Source organism: Marmota marmota, unplaced genomic scaffold (assembly GCF_001458135.2).
Source record: "Marmota marmota marmota unplaced genomic scaffold, marMar, whole genome shotgun sequence".
Taxonomy (NCBI): Eukaryota; Metazoa; Chordata; class Mammalia; order Rodentia; family Sciuridae; genus Marmota; species Marmota marmota.
The window spans coordinates 927,209-946,900 of record NW_026000261.1 but is presented as its reverse complement, the minus strand read 5'-3'; the positions used below and the strand labels follow the sequence as shown (position 1 = coordinate 946,900).

The 19,692-nt window shown below is 36.2% G+C and overlaps 1 protein-coding gene across 1 annotated transcript in view; it reads left to right on the top strand.

The window, feature by feature from the left end:
* Htr2c (5-hydroxytryptamine receptor 2C) overlaps window positions 1-19,086 on the top strand; it is a 239,871-nt gene extending 220,785 nt beyond the window's left edge. Inside the window, exon 5 of the mRNA XM_015497977.2 lies at window positions 15,601-19,086. Coding sequence (XP_015353463.1) covers window positions 15,601-16,439 — 839 coding nt within the window. The 3' untranslated portion in view covers window positions 16,440-19,086. The remainder of the gene's footprint in view (window positions 1-15,600) is intronic.
* Window positions 19,087-19,692: the final 606 nt, after the last annotated feature.

Genomic DNA, 19,692 nt, shown 5'->3' with positions numbered 1-19,692 from the left:
CCTCCCATCTTCTCTCTCTACCCCATCTACTGTAATTCATTTCTCTCTCTCTTGTTTTTTCCCCTTTCCCCTCACTTCCTCTTATATGTAATTTTGTATAACAATGAGGGTCTGCTTCCTTTACCATGCAATTTCCCTTCTCTTTCTCTTTCCCTCCCCCCTCTCGACCCTGTTTAATGGTGATCTTCTTCTCATGCTCTTCCTCCCTATTCTGTTCTTAGTTGCTCTCCTTATATCAAAGATGACTTTTGGCATTTATTTTTTAGGGATTGGCTAACTTCACTTAGCATAATCTGCTCTAGTGCCATCCATTTCCCTGCAAATTCCATGATTTTGTCATTTTTTAGTGCAGAGTAATACTCCATTGTGTATAAATGCCACATTTTTTTTTATCCATTCATCTATTGAAGGGCATCTGGGTTGGTTCCACAGTCTAGCTATTGTGAATTGTGCTGCTATGAACATCGATGTGGCAGTATCCCTATAGTACGCTCTTTTAAGGTTTTCATCTGTCTTGATGTCCTGAGAATCCTCTTCGCTTTTAACCTTTGAAAGCTTGGTTATGTGTAGGGTAGACTTGGTTGAATTAATCTGACTGGGGAACCTTGACCTCCTTGTATTTGGATATTTGTATCTTCCTCTAGGTTTGGAAAGTTTTTTGTTATTATCTCCTTGAGTAAACTTTCTACTCTTTTGACATTCTTAAGCCCCTCTTGAATCCTTAAAGCATGAACATTTGCTCATATATTGCTATCCCAACATTACTGTAAGCTTTTTTACTTCATTTTTTTTTCTTTTTTATTGTAAAATAGCCTGCCTTCAAGCTCACTGATTCTTCTGTTTAATCTGTCCTCCTATTGATGCCTTCTATTACGTTTTTAATTTTTCTTAGTTTACTTTTCAGCTCTAGGATTTATTTGATTTTTTTTTTACAAATAACTTCAATCTTTTTATCAAGTTTCTTTTATATAATACTGACTCATTTTTCTGTTTTATTGAAGCTCTGTTAGTTTACTTAAAACAGTTATTTTGAATTATATTAAGAGATTTCACATATTGGTTGCTATTTAGTCAATTCCTGGGGCCTTATTTTGTCTGTTAAGTAAGGTCATGGCTCCCTGAAAGGTCTTAATGCTTGTTGGCACCCAATGTCATTTGCACATTGAAGGATTAGATATTTAGTCCAGTCTTCATAGTCTTTGCTAGTTCCTATCCTTCCAGAAATTCTAAGCAGGCTGTTTATTTTCTAAAACTCTGTGTGCCTGAGGTTACTTCTGCTTTTTCAACACTTGATGGCACACCAAGTCCAAGTTTGCTATGAACACACAGTTGGCATCTTGTCACTCAGCAATAGAGGAAGCCCCAATCCCAAATATGTCCTAAATCAGCAGTTGATGTCTTGTTCAGGATGAACTAAGGGAATGCTTTAAAAAGGGTAGTCTGTCCTCAAGCCTCCATCTGGGACCAGCCTTCCTTATGTACATGACTTTCTAGATTCCAGGAATGATTTTTAGGTTTAAAACAGCCCTATAACTAATTAGAACAATTTTTTTTAAAGCAGCCCTCTGGACATCTCATTCTACAACTTTTCTTTTAAATTCTTTGTTCAGCAATCTTTTTCCCCCTTCTGTGGAATGAGGTCTCACTATGTTGTCAGGCTGTCTTCAAACTCCTGGACTCAAGGGATCCTCCTGCATCAATCTCCTGAGTAGTTGGCATACATAGAGATGTGTGCCTTTGTGCCTGGTGCATTCGTGTCTTTTATAATTTTTATCAATTTCTTAGTTTTCAGGGTACACATATGTCACATTCTTTGTTAAATTCACTCCCAAGTATATTTTTCTTTTTCATACTATTGTAAGTTTTTTAATTTGTTTTTTGGTTAGTGCATTGTGGATGTCTAAAAATGTAACGTTTGTATGTTTATTTTGTGTCCTGTGACTTTATGGGATTTGTTCATTAGTTCTAATAGATTTTTGGTGGAGACTAGCATTTTCTATAAATAATCATGACATTTGCAAACAGAAAGCTTTATTTATTCCTTTGTAATTTGGATCCCTTTTATTTCTTTTTCCTTCCTTATTGCTCTGGCTAGGACATCCAGTCCTATATTAAACAGAAGCCATGAGAGTGAGCATGCTTTTCTCACCCTTGAACTTAAACAAAAAACTTTCAGCTTTTCATCATTGATCATGATGTTAGTTGTGAATTTGTCACATATAGCCTTTATTATATTGGGGTGCATAAGGATGTTGAATTTTATCAAATGTTTTTTCTGCAACTATTGAGATTATACAGTTTTTGTCCTTCATGTATCAATTTGGTATATCACTTTTATTGATCTGCACATACTGAACCATCCTTGCATCCCAGAGATAAACCCCACTTGATCATGATGTATGATTCTTTTAATATAAATGTTTGATTTGCTCTTCTAGTGTTTTATTGAGATTTTTCATTTATATTCATTAGTAATATTGGTCTGTCATTTTCTTTTCTCATACTGTGTGTGTGTGTGTGTGTGTGTGTGAATATTTGTTAGGCTTACAGTTTTGGTGACTGAAAAACAATGTGGCTATAGCTTCTGGTGACGGCCCCAGGGCTTCATGACAACATGGTGGATGGCATCACATGGCAGGTGCACAAGCACAAGAGAGAGAGAGAGAGGAAAAGAAAAAGAATGAGAGAGGTGTCATTGGCAAGGGAGGAAGTCAGAGTGAGGCCAGGCTGACTATTTTATAACAACCTGCTCCCTTGAGAACTAATTTACTTCTTCTTCTTCTTTATTTTTTCCCCCTTGTACCATGAAATTTTTTGAGACTTGTTTTATGTCACAACATGTTTCAGTTTTTCCTGGCTAGTACTGCATAAATACTTGACTAGAAATTAACAATTATAAAACATTCCACACAACAGCAGAATATGATTTCTATCATGTTTTGAATGGCTTTACAGTACCTATCTATTCATTCTATTACTTTCTTAGAATTTAATATTGAAAAATCCCAGTGCAATTCTGACTGTAAATTAGGGGAAAGAGAGTCTTGTGAATTCACTACATAAGTCTGAATAGAGTTTCTGTCTCATTGAATTGGAAGAAAAGAAAATCATAATAGGTTATTAATTGAACACTATAGACTCACCATTCATACTGAGCTTTAGTAGATTTTCTTTTTTTTCTTTTAATATTTTTTAGTTGTTGTAGATGAACACAATACCTTTATTTTATTTATTTATTTTTATATGGTGCTAAGGATTGAACCCAGTGCCTCACCCTTGCTAGGCAAGTGCTCTACCACTGAGCCACACCCCTAAATCCAGTAGATTTTCATGAACAAATGTTTTTCCATATATTGTACCATTTCTGGAAACTTTCAATTGTCCTTTTGCAATTTTTACCACTTTTTCTGGAGAGGAAATCTGTAGAACTCCTCATGCGACCATGCAAAATTTCACTATTTTTTTTTATATCTGAATAATATTCCATTCTATGGATATACATACTTACCTTTAGTTAGTTGGACACTTTAAAAATAGCTTATTTAGGGCTGGGGATGTAGCACAGCCTACCATGTGTGAGGCCTTGGGTTTAATCCCCACCACTCCTGCCTCCACATACACACACAAATCTTCTTAAAAGTCTTTGCCTAGTCTGATATCTAGGCTTCCTCAGGGATAGTTTCTATTGATTGTTGTTCTTGTTATGTGTGAGTCACACTTGCTTATTTCTTTGAAATTCTTATTTTATCATCATCATTATTGTTTTTTGCAATCTGGACTTTTAAATTTTTTTTAGTTGTTTATGGACCTTTATTTATTTATATGTGGTGCTGAGAATTGAACCCAGTGCCTCACACATGCTAGGCAAGCACTCTACCACTGAGCCACAACTCCTGCCCAAAAAGGTTTTTGTTTTGTTTTGTTTTGGTGTTTTCAGTGCTGAGGATTGAACCAGGGCCTTGTGCATGCAAGACAAGCACTGTACCAACTGAGCTATATCCCCCGCCTATAATCTGGACATTTTAAATGTTATGCTACAGCAGTACTGGAAATTAGATTTTCCCCATTTCCCATGATTTTTGTATCCACTATTTATTGTTCATTTCATGACTTCCTGAAGTAATTCTACAAAGCATACCTTCTTTTTCAGTGAAGTCTCTGCTCCATTAACTTAATGACCAGCTAATTACTGGTTAGAGATTTCTTTTAATGCTGGGAACCAATAAATTCCCCAGTCTTTGCCAAAAGCTGTATTGTGGTTGGGGCACATCTTCAGCACTCACACAGGCAGTTTACAAATCTGCTATGGCCTTCACTTCCTGTTTGCACAGAGCCTCCAGGTTTAGCCAGAGTGAGAGTTTAGGGCCTTCTCAGGTCTTTACCAAGCAATTGCATACCCTTCCTTGGGAATGCACCCTACACCCACACCCACAGGTTTTCCTCTAAATAATGAGGAACGTGTTGGAGCTTTTTAAAACCCTTATGGACATGTTGTTCTTCAGGTTTTTTTCCCCCAACTTTGTATCATCTATTGTTCTACCCAAATGTTAATGCCTTTGCCAGCTGGGATGTTAAAATATTTGCCAGTAAATGTTTCCCAGAAATGTCCCTCAGGGACAGGTTTTAAGGACTCAGTGGTTGAGCTCCCAATCATACTCAAAAAATGACAAGCCTTTTGAGCTGGGTCATTGAGGATACTACCAGAAAAGTCAAATAATGACAATTATTTGGGTCCATAACTTTGAAAGATGGATTATTCCATTTTACCTCCTCCAGTATCAACATATCAGCTGTTATTTTTCATGGCTGCCACTGATCTGGAGAGCAGGCAATGGGAGAGGATTATTTTTTACCAATACTGAGACATTTTTCTTCAATGAATGTTTCTTATGTTGCGGCAACTCTTTGGTTAGTTTCCATAATTCTGAAAATGTTGGCTGTTTTTTTCCAAGTTATCTATTGTTTTTATGGGGGGGCAAATTTTTGAACATCCTAACTCTGCCATTTTCATAGATATCACTCCTAGTTTCCTTTTGTTTTAAATACATTTGTTAATAAGCCCTTTGAATTCCACTATTAGGTTTTTAGGCATATTTGTCTGCATTGTTTTTAAAATCGTTATGCTAGAAAATGCAAAATAACTTTTAATTTACCTGAATCTACTAAATGTTAGTCTTGATTTACTTCCCAGAATGAGAAATACAGTAAACTTACAAAAGTATAGTTACATTTAACCATCCTCATCATTTGTATGTTGTCAAATAAATGACATGTATATGTTATAAATACACTTATAGAATATCATAAATTTCACTTTAAATAATGTTTTCATAAAATTAATAGTAAAATTAAGAGTTTACACATATTATATCATATTTAATCACATATTCATTCATCTTTTCATGTGCCTTTTATTATTTCTTGCTCATGTCATTCCTTTTATCCTCGAGGACTTGCTTTAGCATTATTTATAATGCAGATCTATTACCAATAAGTCTTTCTTTGTTATTTGAAAAATGTTTCCATTTCACTTTCAATTTTGAGTGATAGTTTCACCGGACATAGAATTATCAATTGACTGTTATTTTGTTTCAGGTCTTCGAATTTGACATTTGTGGGAATTCTGGCTTTCATATTTTCTGATGATGTCAGCTGATAACTATTGTTTCCCTGTATGCAATAAATCTTTCCTTATTGGTGCTTTCAAAATTTTCTTACTATCTTTTGTTCGGTTTATTAGTTTGTTTTGCTGTGCTGGGCATTTAATCTAGAGCCTCACACATACTGAGCAAGTGCCATACTGCTGAACTACACAACCAACTCACTTACTGTCTTTTAAATTGAGTAGACTATGATGTTTCTAGGTGTGACTTCTTTGTTTATTAGCTTCCGAGATCAGATGAGATCAGGCATGTTTAGGGTGGTATGGCTGTAGACTACTTTGTTTATTATAGTCAGAGTTCATTCAGTTTTATAGAAATGTAGATTGAGATTTTTTACCAACTTGTGAAATCGCCAGCCACTATTTCTTCAAATACTTTTGCTGCTCTTTTCTTTCCTCTCTATCTGTGTGTTTGCACTCAGGTTTTATTTTTCCTTATCCTTTCACTCTCTGTTCACTGATTATTTTGGTCTTTAAAATTTGCAATTATGTTGTCTAGTGATTCTTGGGTTCACTAGGACAGCCAGTCCCTGCTTGGCCTTTATTTCCCTGTTACCATAATCAAGAAATATCTCCAGATAGAAAGAGTGGGGTGTTCATAAGTGTTATGTTTTCCCCTTCTAGTTAAAATCACAGTCCCATTCCAATTATTGCCAATGGTGTGAAAAGAGTTGTTGCATAATGCCATTAAATTTTATAGTTGTTTTTGACAAAATGACAAGTGGGTACCAGGAATTCTGTCATGGCTGAACACATGAATTCAACTTTTAAAAATTATTTTTATCATTGTGCTTACATTTGAATGAGTTTTATTGATCTTCATATTTACCAATCATTGCCTCTATAGTTAATCCCATCCATTTTTTGTTTTACTTTAAGATAATATATTTTGAAATCACAAGATTTCTTTTTTTTCTTTAGTTTACACATTATCCTGAAATTTTCATTTCTACAACCACTATATATTTTCTGTTGAATTATGTAACATTTATGATAAAGTTATTGTCTGTTGATTTTATTTTCCTGGTTATGTGTGGATCTGTTCCTATTGACTCATCTTCCTCCTTATTATGGGTTACATTTTTCTGTTTTTTTTTTTTTGTTGTTGTTGTTGTTGTTTATCTAGTAATTTTGTAAAATGTTCTTGAGAAAGCCTTGGTTTTTATTTTTTGCTTTTTTAAAATATTCTTTGGTTGTCAATGGACCTTTATTTCATTTATTTTTATGTGGTGCTGAGAATCGAACCCAGTACCTCACACATGCTAGGCAAGTGCTCTACCACTGAGCCAAACCCCAGCCCTCTATTTTTTGCTTTTTTAAAGGTGGGCTCCAGGTTTGCATTTAGTCTGAGACAAATCCTATAATCTTAAGAAATGGGCCTTTCTCCTAAGGCATTCTCTTTCCTAGGATCAGTGAAAAACCCAAAGTGTTTACTGAGCTCTTCTAAATTGATGTGATGCAAAGTCATAAGTCTGTTTCTCCTGCAATAAATAATTATTAACAACTCTAGTAAATACTTTAAATCTCTCAAATGTTACTTGCTCTATGGGTTCCTTGGAGCCTTGCTCATAGGAGACAGGTATCAAGCAATAATTTGAGGGAACTTTGTGTTGAAATTCAAGCTCCCCTTCCCTATGACTTCTCCTTTCTCTGATTATACCCTTCAAATCCCAGATTTCTGGCAGCCTTTTACTTCTGTCCTCTGATTTCTCGGTTCAGTTGGGCAACAACTTTCTCCTTGAGCTTTAAATCCATGCTATAGAACACCCTCAGAAGAGACATACCAATTTCAAATTCAATGAACACGATTCCCATCTTTTGGTATTGAGTCTTGTGGTTTATTCCTACTTCTTGCTCACTTTCAGTACCTTCAAATAGTTTTGTTGTGGTGGTTCTAAAGTTTGTTCAGAGCTTATGATTTCTATTAGTATGCTCTTTCATAGGCTCTTCCTCCATTATTATAAAATGATAGTCTTTTGTTACCAGTTTTTATAATTGTTTATGTCAGGAAATTTAACCTGATTTTGACACCAGCTCCTGCATCATGACTATAACTGAGAGCTTGTGTGTAGCCAATAATTGAAATGTGAGACTTGCCTCAACTACAAATGTAGACAATAACACAGAAAGTGAAGTATCTATATTACTATCACCAATAGGAACCATAGGTATTTGCAGAACATTTCAGTTGCAGCAGACATAGTGACATATGACAGATATTCTTCACTATTTCCAAATTTCAATAGTTATTAGATCCACTACTAGAACTTGTTATTTAACATGCTAATTAAAAAGCGCATATAAGGCTGAAAATGTAGGTCAGGGGTAGAGTGCTTGCTTAGCATGTGTGAGACTCTAATCATGAGCACTTCTCTCTCTCTCTTTCTCTCTCTCTCTCTCTCTCTCTCTCTCTCTCTCTCTCTCTCACTCTCTCCCTCCCTCCCTTTTGACCNTCTCTCTCTCTCTCTCTCTCTCTCTCTCTCTCTCTCTCTCTCTCACACACACACACACACCCACACACACACACACAAACAGTACATATATAGTCATTTGATCCATCATTTGTAAACTTTCTTCTCTGTGTTTTTAAGTTCTCCCACTCTACTATATTACCTTTAAGGAGTGAGCTCCTTGTGATACATTAAAAGCAAATTTCCCTTCATCTTCATTAGCTTGCAAGTAGTAGTGTGGTCATATTTCAGTGCTACTTCACATTTCACTTCCTCATGCCCTCAGCCATATTGCATTTGAATACCAGAACCTCCCTCATCTACTCGCCCCTCTCTCACCTACTTGCCCTCAGATTTCTTTTTTTTTTTCAAGATGCCAGTCCAGCCAGCATGCTTTTTTATTTATTTATTTATTTTAATATTTATTTTTTAGTTTTCGGCGGACACAACATCTTTGCTTGTATGTGGTGCTGAGGATCGAACCCGGGCCACACGCATGCCAGGCGAGCGCGCTACCGCTTGAGCCACATCCCCAGCCTATTGCCCTCAGATTTCTATCGAGCATATTTTACGATCCCTGGACATTTCTCTTGTCAGCTCATGGACTTCCCTTTCTCACACTTTCCTGTGTCATCTTGTTTTAGGTCAAATTCTTCCAAGCTATTTAAGGACTTAGCACTATTGTGGTGGTCACTGCCATTTATTCATACATGCCTAATGTTCCTACTTTTCCCAAACTAAAAATCCTTGAGGTTCAAAGTTGAGTATGAATTCCTTGAAATTCTCACCATGCCAACATGATACCAAATTATTGATCAAAGCATACAAAGTGCTTCTTTCTCCAACTTCTAGTAGCGCTTTATCTATCTTTATCTGAGATAACCCTACTTGTCTGTTTTGTGTCTGTGTTCTCTGAAAGTATTCCTTCATCTTCTGCTGTCAATTAGTATGTTCAAGGGACTCATTTATGACTCTGTGAGGCAATGGACCACTCAGGTCAGCCTGATGTCATATGGTCCTCCTAGGTCTATTTGAGAAAAATTCCTCTCTATGCCAAACAACTCAGAAAAAGAGATACCTCTGAGGAATCTCTGCAGTTCAACAATAATTACCCTAATCTATATTTCCTTTTTGATATTGGCTAAGATGTCCTAGGAAATTTATTCTATTGCCTTTCATATCACCATTTACTTATTATTCATCTCTTGGTAATGTTTCCTATGCCACCATAATTGTTCTCTCTATAATCAATAGGCACCTCCTTGTTTTCAAAGACAGAGGAAATGTTTCAAATTCTAGACTCCTCTGTGACATCTGAGGGATTTTCTTCAGAACCCTCTCTCCCTTCAGCTGTTACAACATAATTTATCATTTGCACAGAATTATTACCATGCTGCACAGAATTATTACCATTTTAAATAAAATGATGATTCATTTTATTTTAAATCATTTTGCAAATTTTGCTGCAGTGGTTTTGATCTTAACATAAGATATCAAAAGAAGGTTTTCAGCCCAGGTTTACTAACAATGACAACTATTTAATGACAGCTACCTGGCCAACAATATTTGCTACATACTACCATTGTAAGATGCATCCTAAGTTCAAAGAGGTTAAAAATTGCAAGAAGCATGAATTTTAAAATTATGGGCAAATTGTATTATTATCTGATGGTTTGAAGAAAACTAATCTGTGTTGCTTGAATTCAAGGCTTTAGGAAACAATAGAAACATCTTTATATATTTTTTAAAGTTAGTTTCTTTGCAGTAAAAGAACTTCATTAAATAATGGGCTTTTGCAGAGATTTGAATTAGATAATGCATGTAAAGTATACAATGCAGATAAAGTTTAACTATAAACACTTATAATAAGCAGTCAATGAATGACAGTAGTAATAGCAGTAGCAGTAGAAGTAGTTTTTGTAGTAGTAATAACAGCAGTAGCAGTAGAAGTAGTTTTTGTAGTAGTAGTAATAGCAGTAGCAGTAGAAGTAGTTTTTGTAGTAGTATAATATATCATATTTTCAATAAAATAGTGGTAGCAGTAGCAGTAGCATGAGATACTTTTAATAAAATTTGAATTATATATTATTGAATTTAATGTTTTTAAAGTGCTAAATAAGACTTTATATGTTTATTGAAGATACTTTTTTCTGAGTTTAAGTGGCCTTAATAAAAAAATAACCATTTTTTTTTAGGATTTTGCAAGAACTGAAGAAGATAATGCATGCAAATATTTGATCATTTATTATTTGAAGTAGTACCTGATATTTGCAGCAGGATATGAATTATGACTTGTTTTGTTGCTTATAAAATTCTAAGGAAGATGATATAGAAGTTATTGAAGTTAATCTCAGAAACATTAAGTGTTTCCATTAATAATTAATAATTCTTAGTGTGTTTTCTGGTCTTGGTTGAATAAAATAGTTTGTGAAAGTATATAACAATTATAAAATACCTGGCTCAGTGTGTGAAAAATAGGAATCACTAAATAAAAAGTAATTATAATTATTCCAATTGTTGTTATTGGTATATGATTTTTTCAATGGTAGTTCATTTCTACTTTTTCTCCTTGGCCAAATCAAGTATTTAAAAAAATAATTTAAAAAATACCCCATTATATTTGCTTATTTTACTTAACTTTTCTGAAGTTAACTTCATCTAATAATATGTGCCTTTCAAAATTTTATGGAAATGAATGATAATGCATTTAAAGTGTTTTATTATTAGTATTGCCGTGGTTTATACTTACCTGATATTATCGTAGCACATGGATTACTATTGTTTGATATTATCATCATAACAAATGAATTACTATTGTTTGAACTTAAAATGCTAAGGAAGATTTACACATTTGCTGGGTTGATTCTTCAGAGTCTCAATAACTTTATCTATTAACAAAGAACAGCAGTTCTCAAACTTTTTGGTGTCAAGACCCCTTTACACCCTTCAAAATATTTGAGTACTACAAAGAGCTTTATTTTTACATGGGTTGTACCTACTGATATTTATCATATTAGAAATTAAAACTAGAAATGCTTAAAGTTTTGATGATTCATTTTATTTTAAGTAACAACAGCAATAATAGTTGTGTTAATGTTAACAATTTTATGAAAGGTAACTCTAATTTCAAGAAACATCAGAAGACGGGGATTTTTAAAAAGAACTTTATTTATTTATTTATTTGGTGCTGAAGACAAATGGTTAGAAAAGCAAAAGCTAAAAAACTTTCTGAAAATCTCTGAGGCCCCAGGGTCCTTGAACCACAGTTTGAGAACTGCTGGTACTTACCTTTTAATTTTTTTAAGGTATTGAATAAGAGAGTCTATGCATGATATATTGTCGTTAATACTGCTTATATTGTTGTTTTCGTAATTTATAATCTGATATTGCCAAAAGATATTGAATTTCTTCATGTTTGTTGACTGCATTCATGGTTTCTAAAAACAAAACTTATGATGATATAGACTTGGTAAAGTGGTTAAGCTACTTCACCAAATATTATCTGACATACAGAGTCTTTACCCAAATCGAGATAACACATTTAATTCTGTGTTGTCCATATATGTACCAGGCTCAGTGCCTGGTCGAGAAGATTGGCAACTCTTAACCTGGTTAAACCCTTTTAACTGGGTGTGATAGTGCATGCCTATAGTCCCAATGACTTGGGAGGCTGAGGCAGGAGGATTCCAAGTTCCAGAACAACCTAGGCAAAATAGTGAGACCCTGTCTCAAAATAAAAAATAAAAAGGGCTGGGGATGTAGCTCAGTAGTATGGTGCCACTAAGTTCATTCCCCAGTATGGGGGCTGGGGGGAGAAAGAATCACCCTTTCCTCAATGTACAAAAGTTATACAAACAGAGGCCAGGAATAAAATTGGCCTCACATATCCAATAACAACTTCAGTTCACCTACAATGACTCTGCTCCCCTCTTCTGTTGTCCCTTGACAAGGCCTACTTTTAGGCCCAAGAGTCCTTTATGAAAGTGACTAAATCTTTTAACAGAAGCAAGCTAACACTTTTCTAGAGCTGGGCTCTGAGTGATGTTGACTTCCAGATTTTACAGCCAGTATATGAGGCCTTCCCCCAGAGACTTCAGGTGTCTCTAGGAATATCTAGAAGATGGTGCAATATTTCGTGTGGGAAGTTGAATCTCCACACCTCAGTGTATTTACCCTAGGGAGGGTACCTCCAGAGTGAAGGCAAATTCTCCAGCCTCAGCGTCTAGTTTCCACATTGCTAGGAGGGAGGAGGGGGCAGGCACTGGAGAGGGTACTCACCTCTTTTACACCCTCTGCTGCTCTTGCTGGAGGATCCTGGGAAGGAATAATAGGTTTCCAAAAACATTTTGTCAGAAAATAGCATTTTGGTCAAACCATAAGGAAGAAGGCTAAGTGTTTCCACTCAGGGGTCCAAGTCTTTTGCTCTACCTATCATCGCTTCCAAAGGTAGCAATGGTCACAAAGTCTTGGGGACTTTTTTTGGTATGAAGTCTTTTTCTTTTTCTTTCTTTTTAAATATTTTTAGTTGTCAGTGGGCCTATAATTTATTTATTTATATGTGGTGCTGAGAATTGAACCCAGTGCCTCACACATGCTAGGCAAGTGATCTAACACTGAGCCACCACCCCAGCCCCCACTGAGCCACCACTACAGCCTCTAAAGTCTTAATAGACATGTTATTATTGTCTGCTTCAGAGAAGACGTCTAGATCTTCTTATCACTTTTTTACTTTTTAAAAATTATTAATTTTTTTGTAATGGAGATTTTTCAAAGATTACAGAAGTAGAATTATATAATAAAGTACTCATCATCTAGTTCCAGTATTAATTTATCAGTTTATAGACTATCATGTTTCATCAATACTCCCATCCATTTCTCCTTCCCATATTATCTTGAAATAAATTCTAGACATCATATCATTCTTAAATATTTTAATATGTCTAGCTGAAAATATAAAAGCTATTTTTCTAAACAAGTGCAGTATTAACACCTCACCTAAAAACTGGTGCACAATAACTATTAATCATATAATTGAAAGGCCAATTGTCCAAATTCCCAATTATTCATGAATATTTTTGTTTGCATCAAGATCCTAAGCAGGTCCACAGTATAATTATTTGGTAGTTTTTTTTTTAGTTGTAGTTGGATACAATATCTTTACTTTATTTATTTATTTTTATGTGGTGCTGAGGATCGAACCCAGGGCCTCACCCATGCTAGGCCAAGCGCTCTACTGCTGAGCCACAACCCCAGCCCTATTTGGTAGATTTTTAAAGTATGTCTAAATTAGTATGTTCTCAAAGGTTTACTCCTATAAAGTTATTTTTAAATATTTTTTTAGTTGTAGATGGACGCATCTTTATTTTATTTATTTATTTTTATGTGGTGCTGAGAATTGAACCCAGTACCTCACACATGATGGGCAAGCACTCTACCACTGAGCTACAACCCAGCCTCTCCTATAAAGTTTTTGAGAACCCATTTTCTCTCTTTTTTTTTTTTTTTGTAGTGCTGGGGATTGAACCAGAGCATTATGCATGCATGGCAGGCACTCTACTCTGAGCTATATCCCCAGCCTTCTTTTCTTAATATCATATTAGCTTCCTTAACTCCAGAAAACTTCCAGCAACCTAACTCTTTGCTAAAACATTTCATTAAGGATAAGCCAATACTGACTTCTTTTAGGCAAGCTTGATCTATATTCTTTCTAGAAATTATCTTATATTTATGACTTTTTCAATATAGGATCTAGCGATACGGCTGGTAGCTTTCTTACCTGCTTCTTTTACCTTAAGAAATATAAAAAAATATAACCCATGTGGTTCTGTTGTACTTTATGCTCCCAAGTGCTCCTGAAATTCTCACAAGTGTTTCATCAAACTTGGTGAAAAATAACCTTCTCTATTCCCCTTCTGATACCTGTCACTCTTCCTAACCAGTGTTCAAAGTTCTCCTTACTAGTATGGGGCATTGTGTTACAATGTCTCCCAGAGACTTCAGGTCTTTCTTACTTTCTTGAATGGCATGCCTAGGTTCAGAGATGTAGGTAGGAATGGACCCTAATACTCAAAGGATTCTTGTCACATCTGCTGCTCCTCCTCTTTACACTGTGTCTAGAAATTCAATGTGTGAGGAAGAAGCCTTACGGATCATTACCCAAACACTCTTTCTCATATCTTGCTAGGGATTAAACACCAACCAACATCCTCAGCAAGCTCTAGCAAAGAAATATTGACCATTTTTTTCTCCTGGATCATGTAGCTCAACATTTTAGATCGAACTAGAAGTGTTAAAACAACAAGTAGGGCCTTTCAGTGCCAGGCTCCCCAAACTTTTTATGTGTTCCCTGAAGTCAGCATCTATCTCTGTGAGCACACTGTTTCTGTCTTCTCTCACAGTTCATGATGTAGAGACCCAACAGCCCAGGATTCCTAAGGATCTCTGAAACCACCCCCAATTGCAATCTGAATCTTCCTCACCTTCAACTTCCTGTGGACACAAGATAGGGTAAATTAACAGTAAAATTTGAATTTTACTTGCAAGTTATCACAACTCACTGATACAGGATCTTTTCCAAATCTACTTGAGTTATTTCTGAAAAAATTTCTAGATTTTATACTTAGGCCTAGGTACAAGATCACCTTCTGCCCCAATGGCCTCATAGATAATTTCTGCCTATTTACTGAAGGAAGTACTATCTTTCAGTATTCTTATAAACAAAAATGCTCAAAATTCGACCTTGAAATAGGAGAACCATATCTCTCCCAATTTGGCATTTCTCTCCCTCCTTCCTCCATTCCCCTAGGGATCTAATCCCCAGGGCCTCTTATTCATAAACCCATATTATCACTGAGCTATACCCCCAGCCTCTCTCTATCTCCTGTCCTTGAAACAAATGCTGCTTATGCCCAGATATTGAAAAACAAACAATCAAGAAACCTTACTAAAAAAAGAATATTTTTGGTTTCTGCTTATATTTTAGCATAATGGTCAGATAGAGTCCAGTCAACCCTTAAATGCTATGTCATTTTTTTTAATCGAATTTGGAAGACATATGCTTAAAAAAAAAGAATGATTGGCTTTGGTAATGTCATTGCAAACAGATGTGAATTTATTCCTTGTTTCAACAAATACCCATTGAGTGCCTTCTGAGCTGAGACAGTCCTAAGAACTGGAAACTTGACAGAGCAGACTCAGTCTGCTCTTAGACATAACCATATCGAATACCTTATCTCAATAATGGTGATTCCATGCCTTCTATAGAAATTTAAGGAGAAGGCATTCCTAAGAAGAAGAAAGCTATCAATCATTTTCTGTTATCATTCTGCTACCATTTCATGAGACTACTAATTATGCCATGAATAGCTATCAACAAACATCCCCTAAATTTCCTTCAATGAAATGCAAATGAACGTTATCCTGATGCACAAATCTGTTCAATCCTTCCATATGCTTTAGCAACATCCCAGTTTCTTTTTATTTCTTTAGGTGTCTCAGTTCCCATCCCCGTGATTGGACTGAGGGATGAAGACAAGGTGTTCGTCAACAACACGACGTGCGTGCTCAACGACCCAAACTTCGTTCTGATCGGCTCCTTCGTGGCGTTCTTCATCCCGCTGACGATCATGGTGATCACCTATTGCCTGACGATCTACGTTCTGCGCAGACAAGCCCAGATGCTGCTGCAAGGCCGCTCAGAGGAGGAGCTGCAGGGAATCGGCTTGGATTTTCTGAAGTGCTGCAAGAGGAACACCGCTGACGAAGAGCCCCCGGCGAACCCCAATCCTGATACGAATGTTGTGCGCAAAAGAAAGAAGAAGGAAAAGCGTCCCAGGGGCACCATGCAGGCGATCAACAATGAAAAGAAAGCGTCGAAAGTCCTTGGCATTGTGTTCTTTGTGTTTCTGATCATGTGGTGCCCCTTTTTCATTACCAATATTCTGTCGGTTCTTTGCGGGAAAGCCTGTAACCAAAAGCTCATGGAAAAGCTTCTGAATGTGTTTGTTTGGATTGGCTATGTATGTTCAGGAATTAATCCTCTGGTGTACACTCTGTTCAACAAAGTTTACCGAAGGGCTTTCTCCAACTATTTGCGCTGCAATTATAAGCCTGACAAAAAGCCTCCTATCAGGCAGATACCGATATCCAGAGTTGCTGCCACTGCTTTGTCTGGGAGGGAGCTTAACGTTAACATTTATCGCCATACCAACGAACCTGCTGTTAGGAAGCCTAAAGCCAGCGAGCCAGGTATAGAGATGCAGGTTGAGAATCTGGAGCTCCCAGAAAATCCCTCCAATGTGGTTAGCGAGAGGATTAGTAGTGTGTAGGACAAAGCAACACAGTCGTCCTACAGTGAGGCTACACGTGTAGGAAAAATTTCTTCTCTAATTTCTGTCGGTCATAACTAATGTAAATATTGCTGTCTAAAAAAGTGTTTTATATATAGCTTTGCAACCCTGTACTTTACAATCATGCCTACAACAGTGAGATTTAGGGTTCTATATTTACTGTTTATAATAGATGGAGACTAAGTTATTTTGATTCTTTGATGAATAAAGTGTTTGTGTTTTTTCATTCCCTCCCTCCCTTACTTCCTTCTTTCCTTTCTTCCTTCCTGTGTCTCTTTCTCTATTTCCTTTGGGCATGTGGAAACGTTGATGTTCTTCTCAGGTGGCATTTGCAGGAGACCAGAATGATGCACGTGACAGTGGTTACATTTCAACCACACCTAAATTGGCAAATTCAGTGGAATCTCTTTCCCGGTTAACAGTAAATATGTACTTTAAACTCTTGCTCTGCTTCATCTACACACATAAACACAGTCAAATAGGTTCTGCCTAGTGCAACATCCATCAGTGAGTCAAAGGCAGAACTTAGCCTTGATGTTACATATAGGGGCAAAATTTGACATTGTCGGAATGTTGTGTCGGTATTTTGCTGCAATGTCTGTCCCCAAACATAGTGGTATTTTAACATAGCAGCTGGTTAACCAGGACTACAGAAGTGGAAGGATGACAAAGAGAAATATACACCAAAAAGCTTTTCACTTCTTAAGGACAATGTTCAAATTCTGATTCTTACCACAAGCAAACTGGAATTAGTGTTTTCATTCTGGTCCTTAGTAAATACCTAATTCCGTAAATAAACTGGGAAACGAGACCCCAGAGTTATTTCCCATTCCAGGATTCAACATCAATTGGGTTTTGATCTCAGAATTCTGGAAATTCGTGTGCTACACACAAAGTGAAATTAGCATTTTGAGCCTTATTAAAATATTTTCTTAATTATGGTACCTCTATCTATAGGACCCAATTTAGCAGTCCGTTTTTAAGTAAAACTTATATAGGAAGGCGTAGACAGCGAGAACCTGGGAAGTTTTACTTGATCAAGGACTACCGAATTAGGCCCTTAGAATGTGAAAAAAGTAATTAAAAATACGCTTTTACTGAACTCTGGGAATAACAGAAATACAGAGTTTCCATTGGGATTTTAAACAAAATTTATCTCATTTTCAGATCCTTCCAAACTCTCTAGTGCAGGAAAAGGCTGCAGCTTATTTGTGAAAGTGGCAAGCTCTTCATTGTACTGCAATTAATGTACCAGAAATTTAAATCTTTGTTCAAATATAGTGTTGTGCTATAATAAGTGTTGGCCATTGTTTCATTCGTGGGCCTGCTGCTCTCTAAGAATTCAGTACCATTTTAGTAGTTTGCAAACCATGACAGGTTTTCAAGCATTGCTAAATTAAGACCATTAAGTCTATGCTGTGTGCAGAGTATATGCGTGTTTGCAGTAACTGTGTTTCCATGTGTGTCCATTTCACACAACTGTGGATAAATTTCCGAAGAATTCATGATGCTATTTCTTATGCCTGACAGTTACTTGCACACCTTGGAGTGTGCCTCTTAGTATCTTAACACTGGTGAATGCAGAATCTGAATTTCCAAAACCCCTGGTCTGTGTCCTCAACACACAGCATAGAAAAATCCAACAGTTCTGCCACTGGGGCAGTGGAGAGCGGCTGTATTCGAGGAAACTCATACAGTCTCTACTTGATTTACAACACTGCCAGATGTCAGTCAATTGCTTGAGCATGCCCAAATATAACATGAAAGTCAAGTCTACCTGCCTGTTAGGTCAGTTGAACTGCATGTTAAAACAATTACCTGAAATTGAATGAGGTGATCTAATTCTTACTGAAACGAAGATGTCTGAAGACCCAGCATGCATCCAGCATGAGTTCTGCACATACAGATGGTGCCCTGCATGTACTCCATGTATGTTGCATGAATCCATTGATATGTTTTAATGTAGGGCAGAGTAGCTGATACAAAAAGGACTGAAGAAAATCTTCCGGCAGTCCTTTCAAAGACCATGCATTCAGATCTGAAGTAGCGTGAGTAGGAGAGAAAATTGGAAACATCTGATTTCTTAACTATCAGGGCAAGCTCATAGCACATGTTTTAAAGAGAATTGAAATATAAATCGTGGATTTCTAAAAGCACTAGCAATAAGTTGAATGATAATAGCTTATAGCACATTTGTTAATAACTCTTATGTCATCAAGTAGTAGTACTTAATAGTACCCAACACAGTAATTATCCTCAAATTGTGTGCTATTCGTAAGTTCTGTGCAGTTTGGTATGAAACAAATATACTCATTTGGGATATAAATCTTACAGTTCAATGTTAAATCTACAAAATTTTATAAATGTTTTAAAAAAAAGTGTGTGATAAATGTAAACGTGGTGAATTTACTGTCAAACAAATCATTTTGAAGTACTATTATATATGTATAACTGTTAAGACACGTGCAACAGACTGCCTTATATTATTTCCTGTAATTCTTCTCCTTTGTCAAATGGTACTTTTTGTGAATGGTTGCAAAGTGTTGTCTTATTCTTGATTCCTGTATGTTATCCATTCCAAGTTTTTGTGATACTTCCTATTAATTTATTAAATTTATTAAATGTTCGCTAAGACTTCATGTGTCTTTTTTTCCCGCGAACCGTTCAAGGAGAAAATATACTCCTTTACTGCAATTTCTTTGAAAAGGAAATTACCAAGACAAACACCAACAGAAAATATTACTTTTTCTGACTCATTATGTATGTACTCAAAAATCAAGGGAAAAACAATGAAGTGGTGTGATCGATGCAAGCCATATCAGAAGAGCATCTCCAATTCCTCATGAGGAAACTAGCTGCACTCCCAAATTATCCTACCCTCCTTCCTTGAACAGAGGCTGGGTGGCTCATGTTCTCTCCTTGCTGTAGGAATCATACTGTCTTCGTACCAGATTCTAAGGTCCCCAAGGGCAGAAAGGACAATATGTCTATGGATGGTTTTATCTCCAACATTTAGCAGCTACTTTACATTCAACAGATATGCACTGAGCATTAATATTGGTGGACATTGTATAATCTCTTCCTGTTGCTAAAATGGGCCGTACAACTCCCTGCTGTTCAGTCATGCAGTGTGGCACAGTCACTTTCATTGAGCTCTTATCTCAGATGACTTTGGACACCTCTGAAATCATCAGAACCACAATACTAAGCAATTCTCTTCCTCTGTATCTTG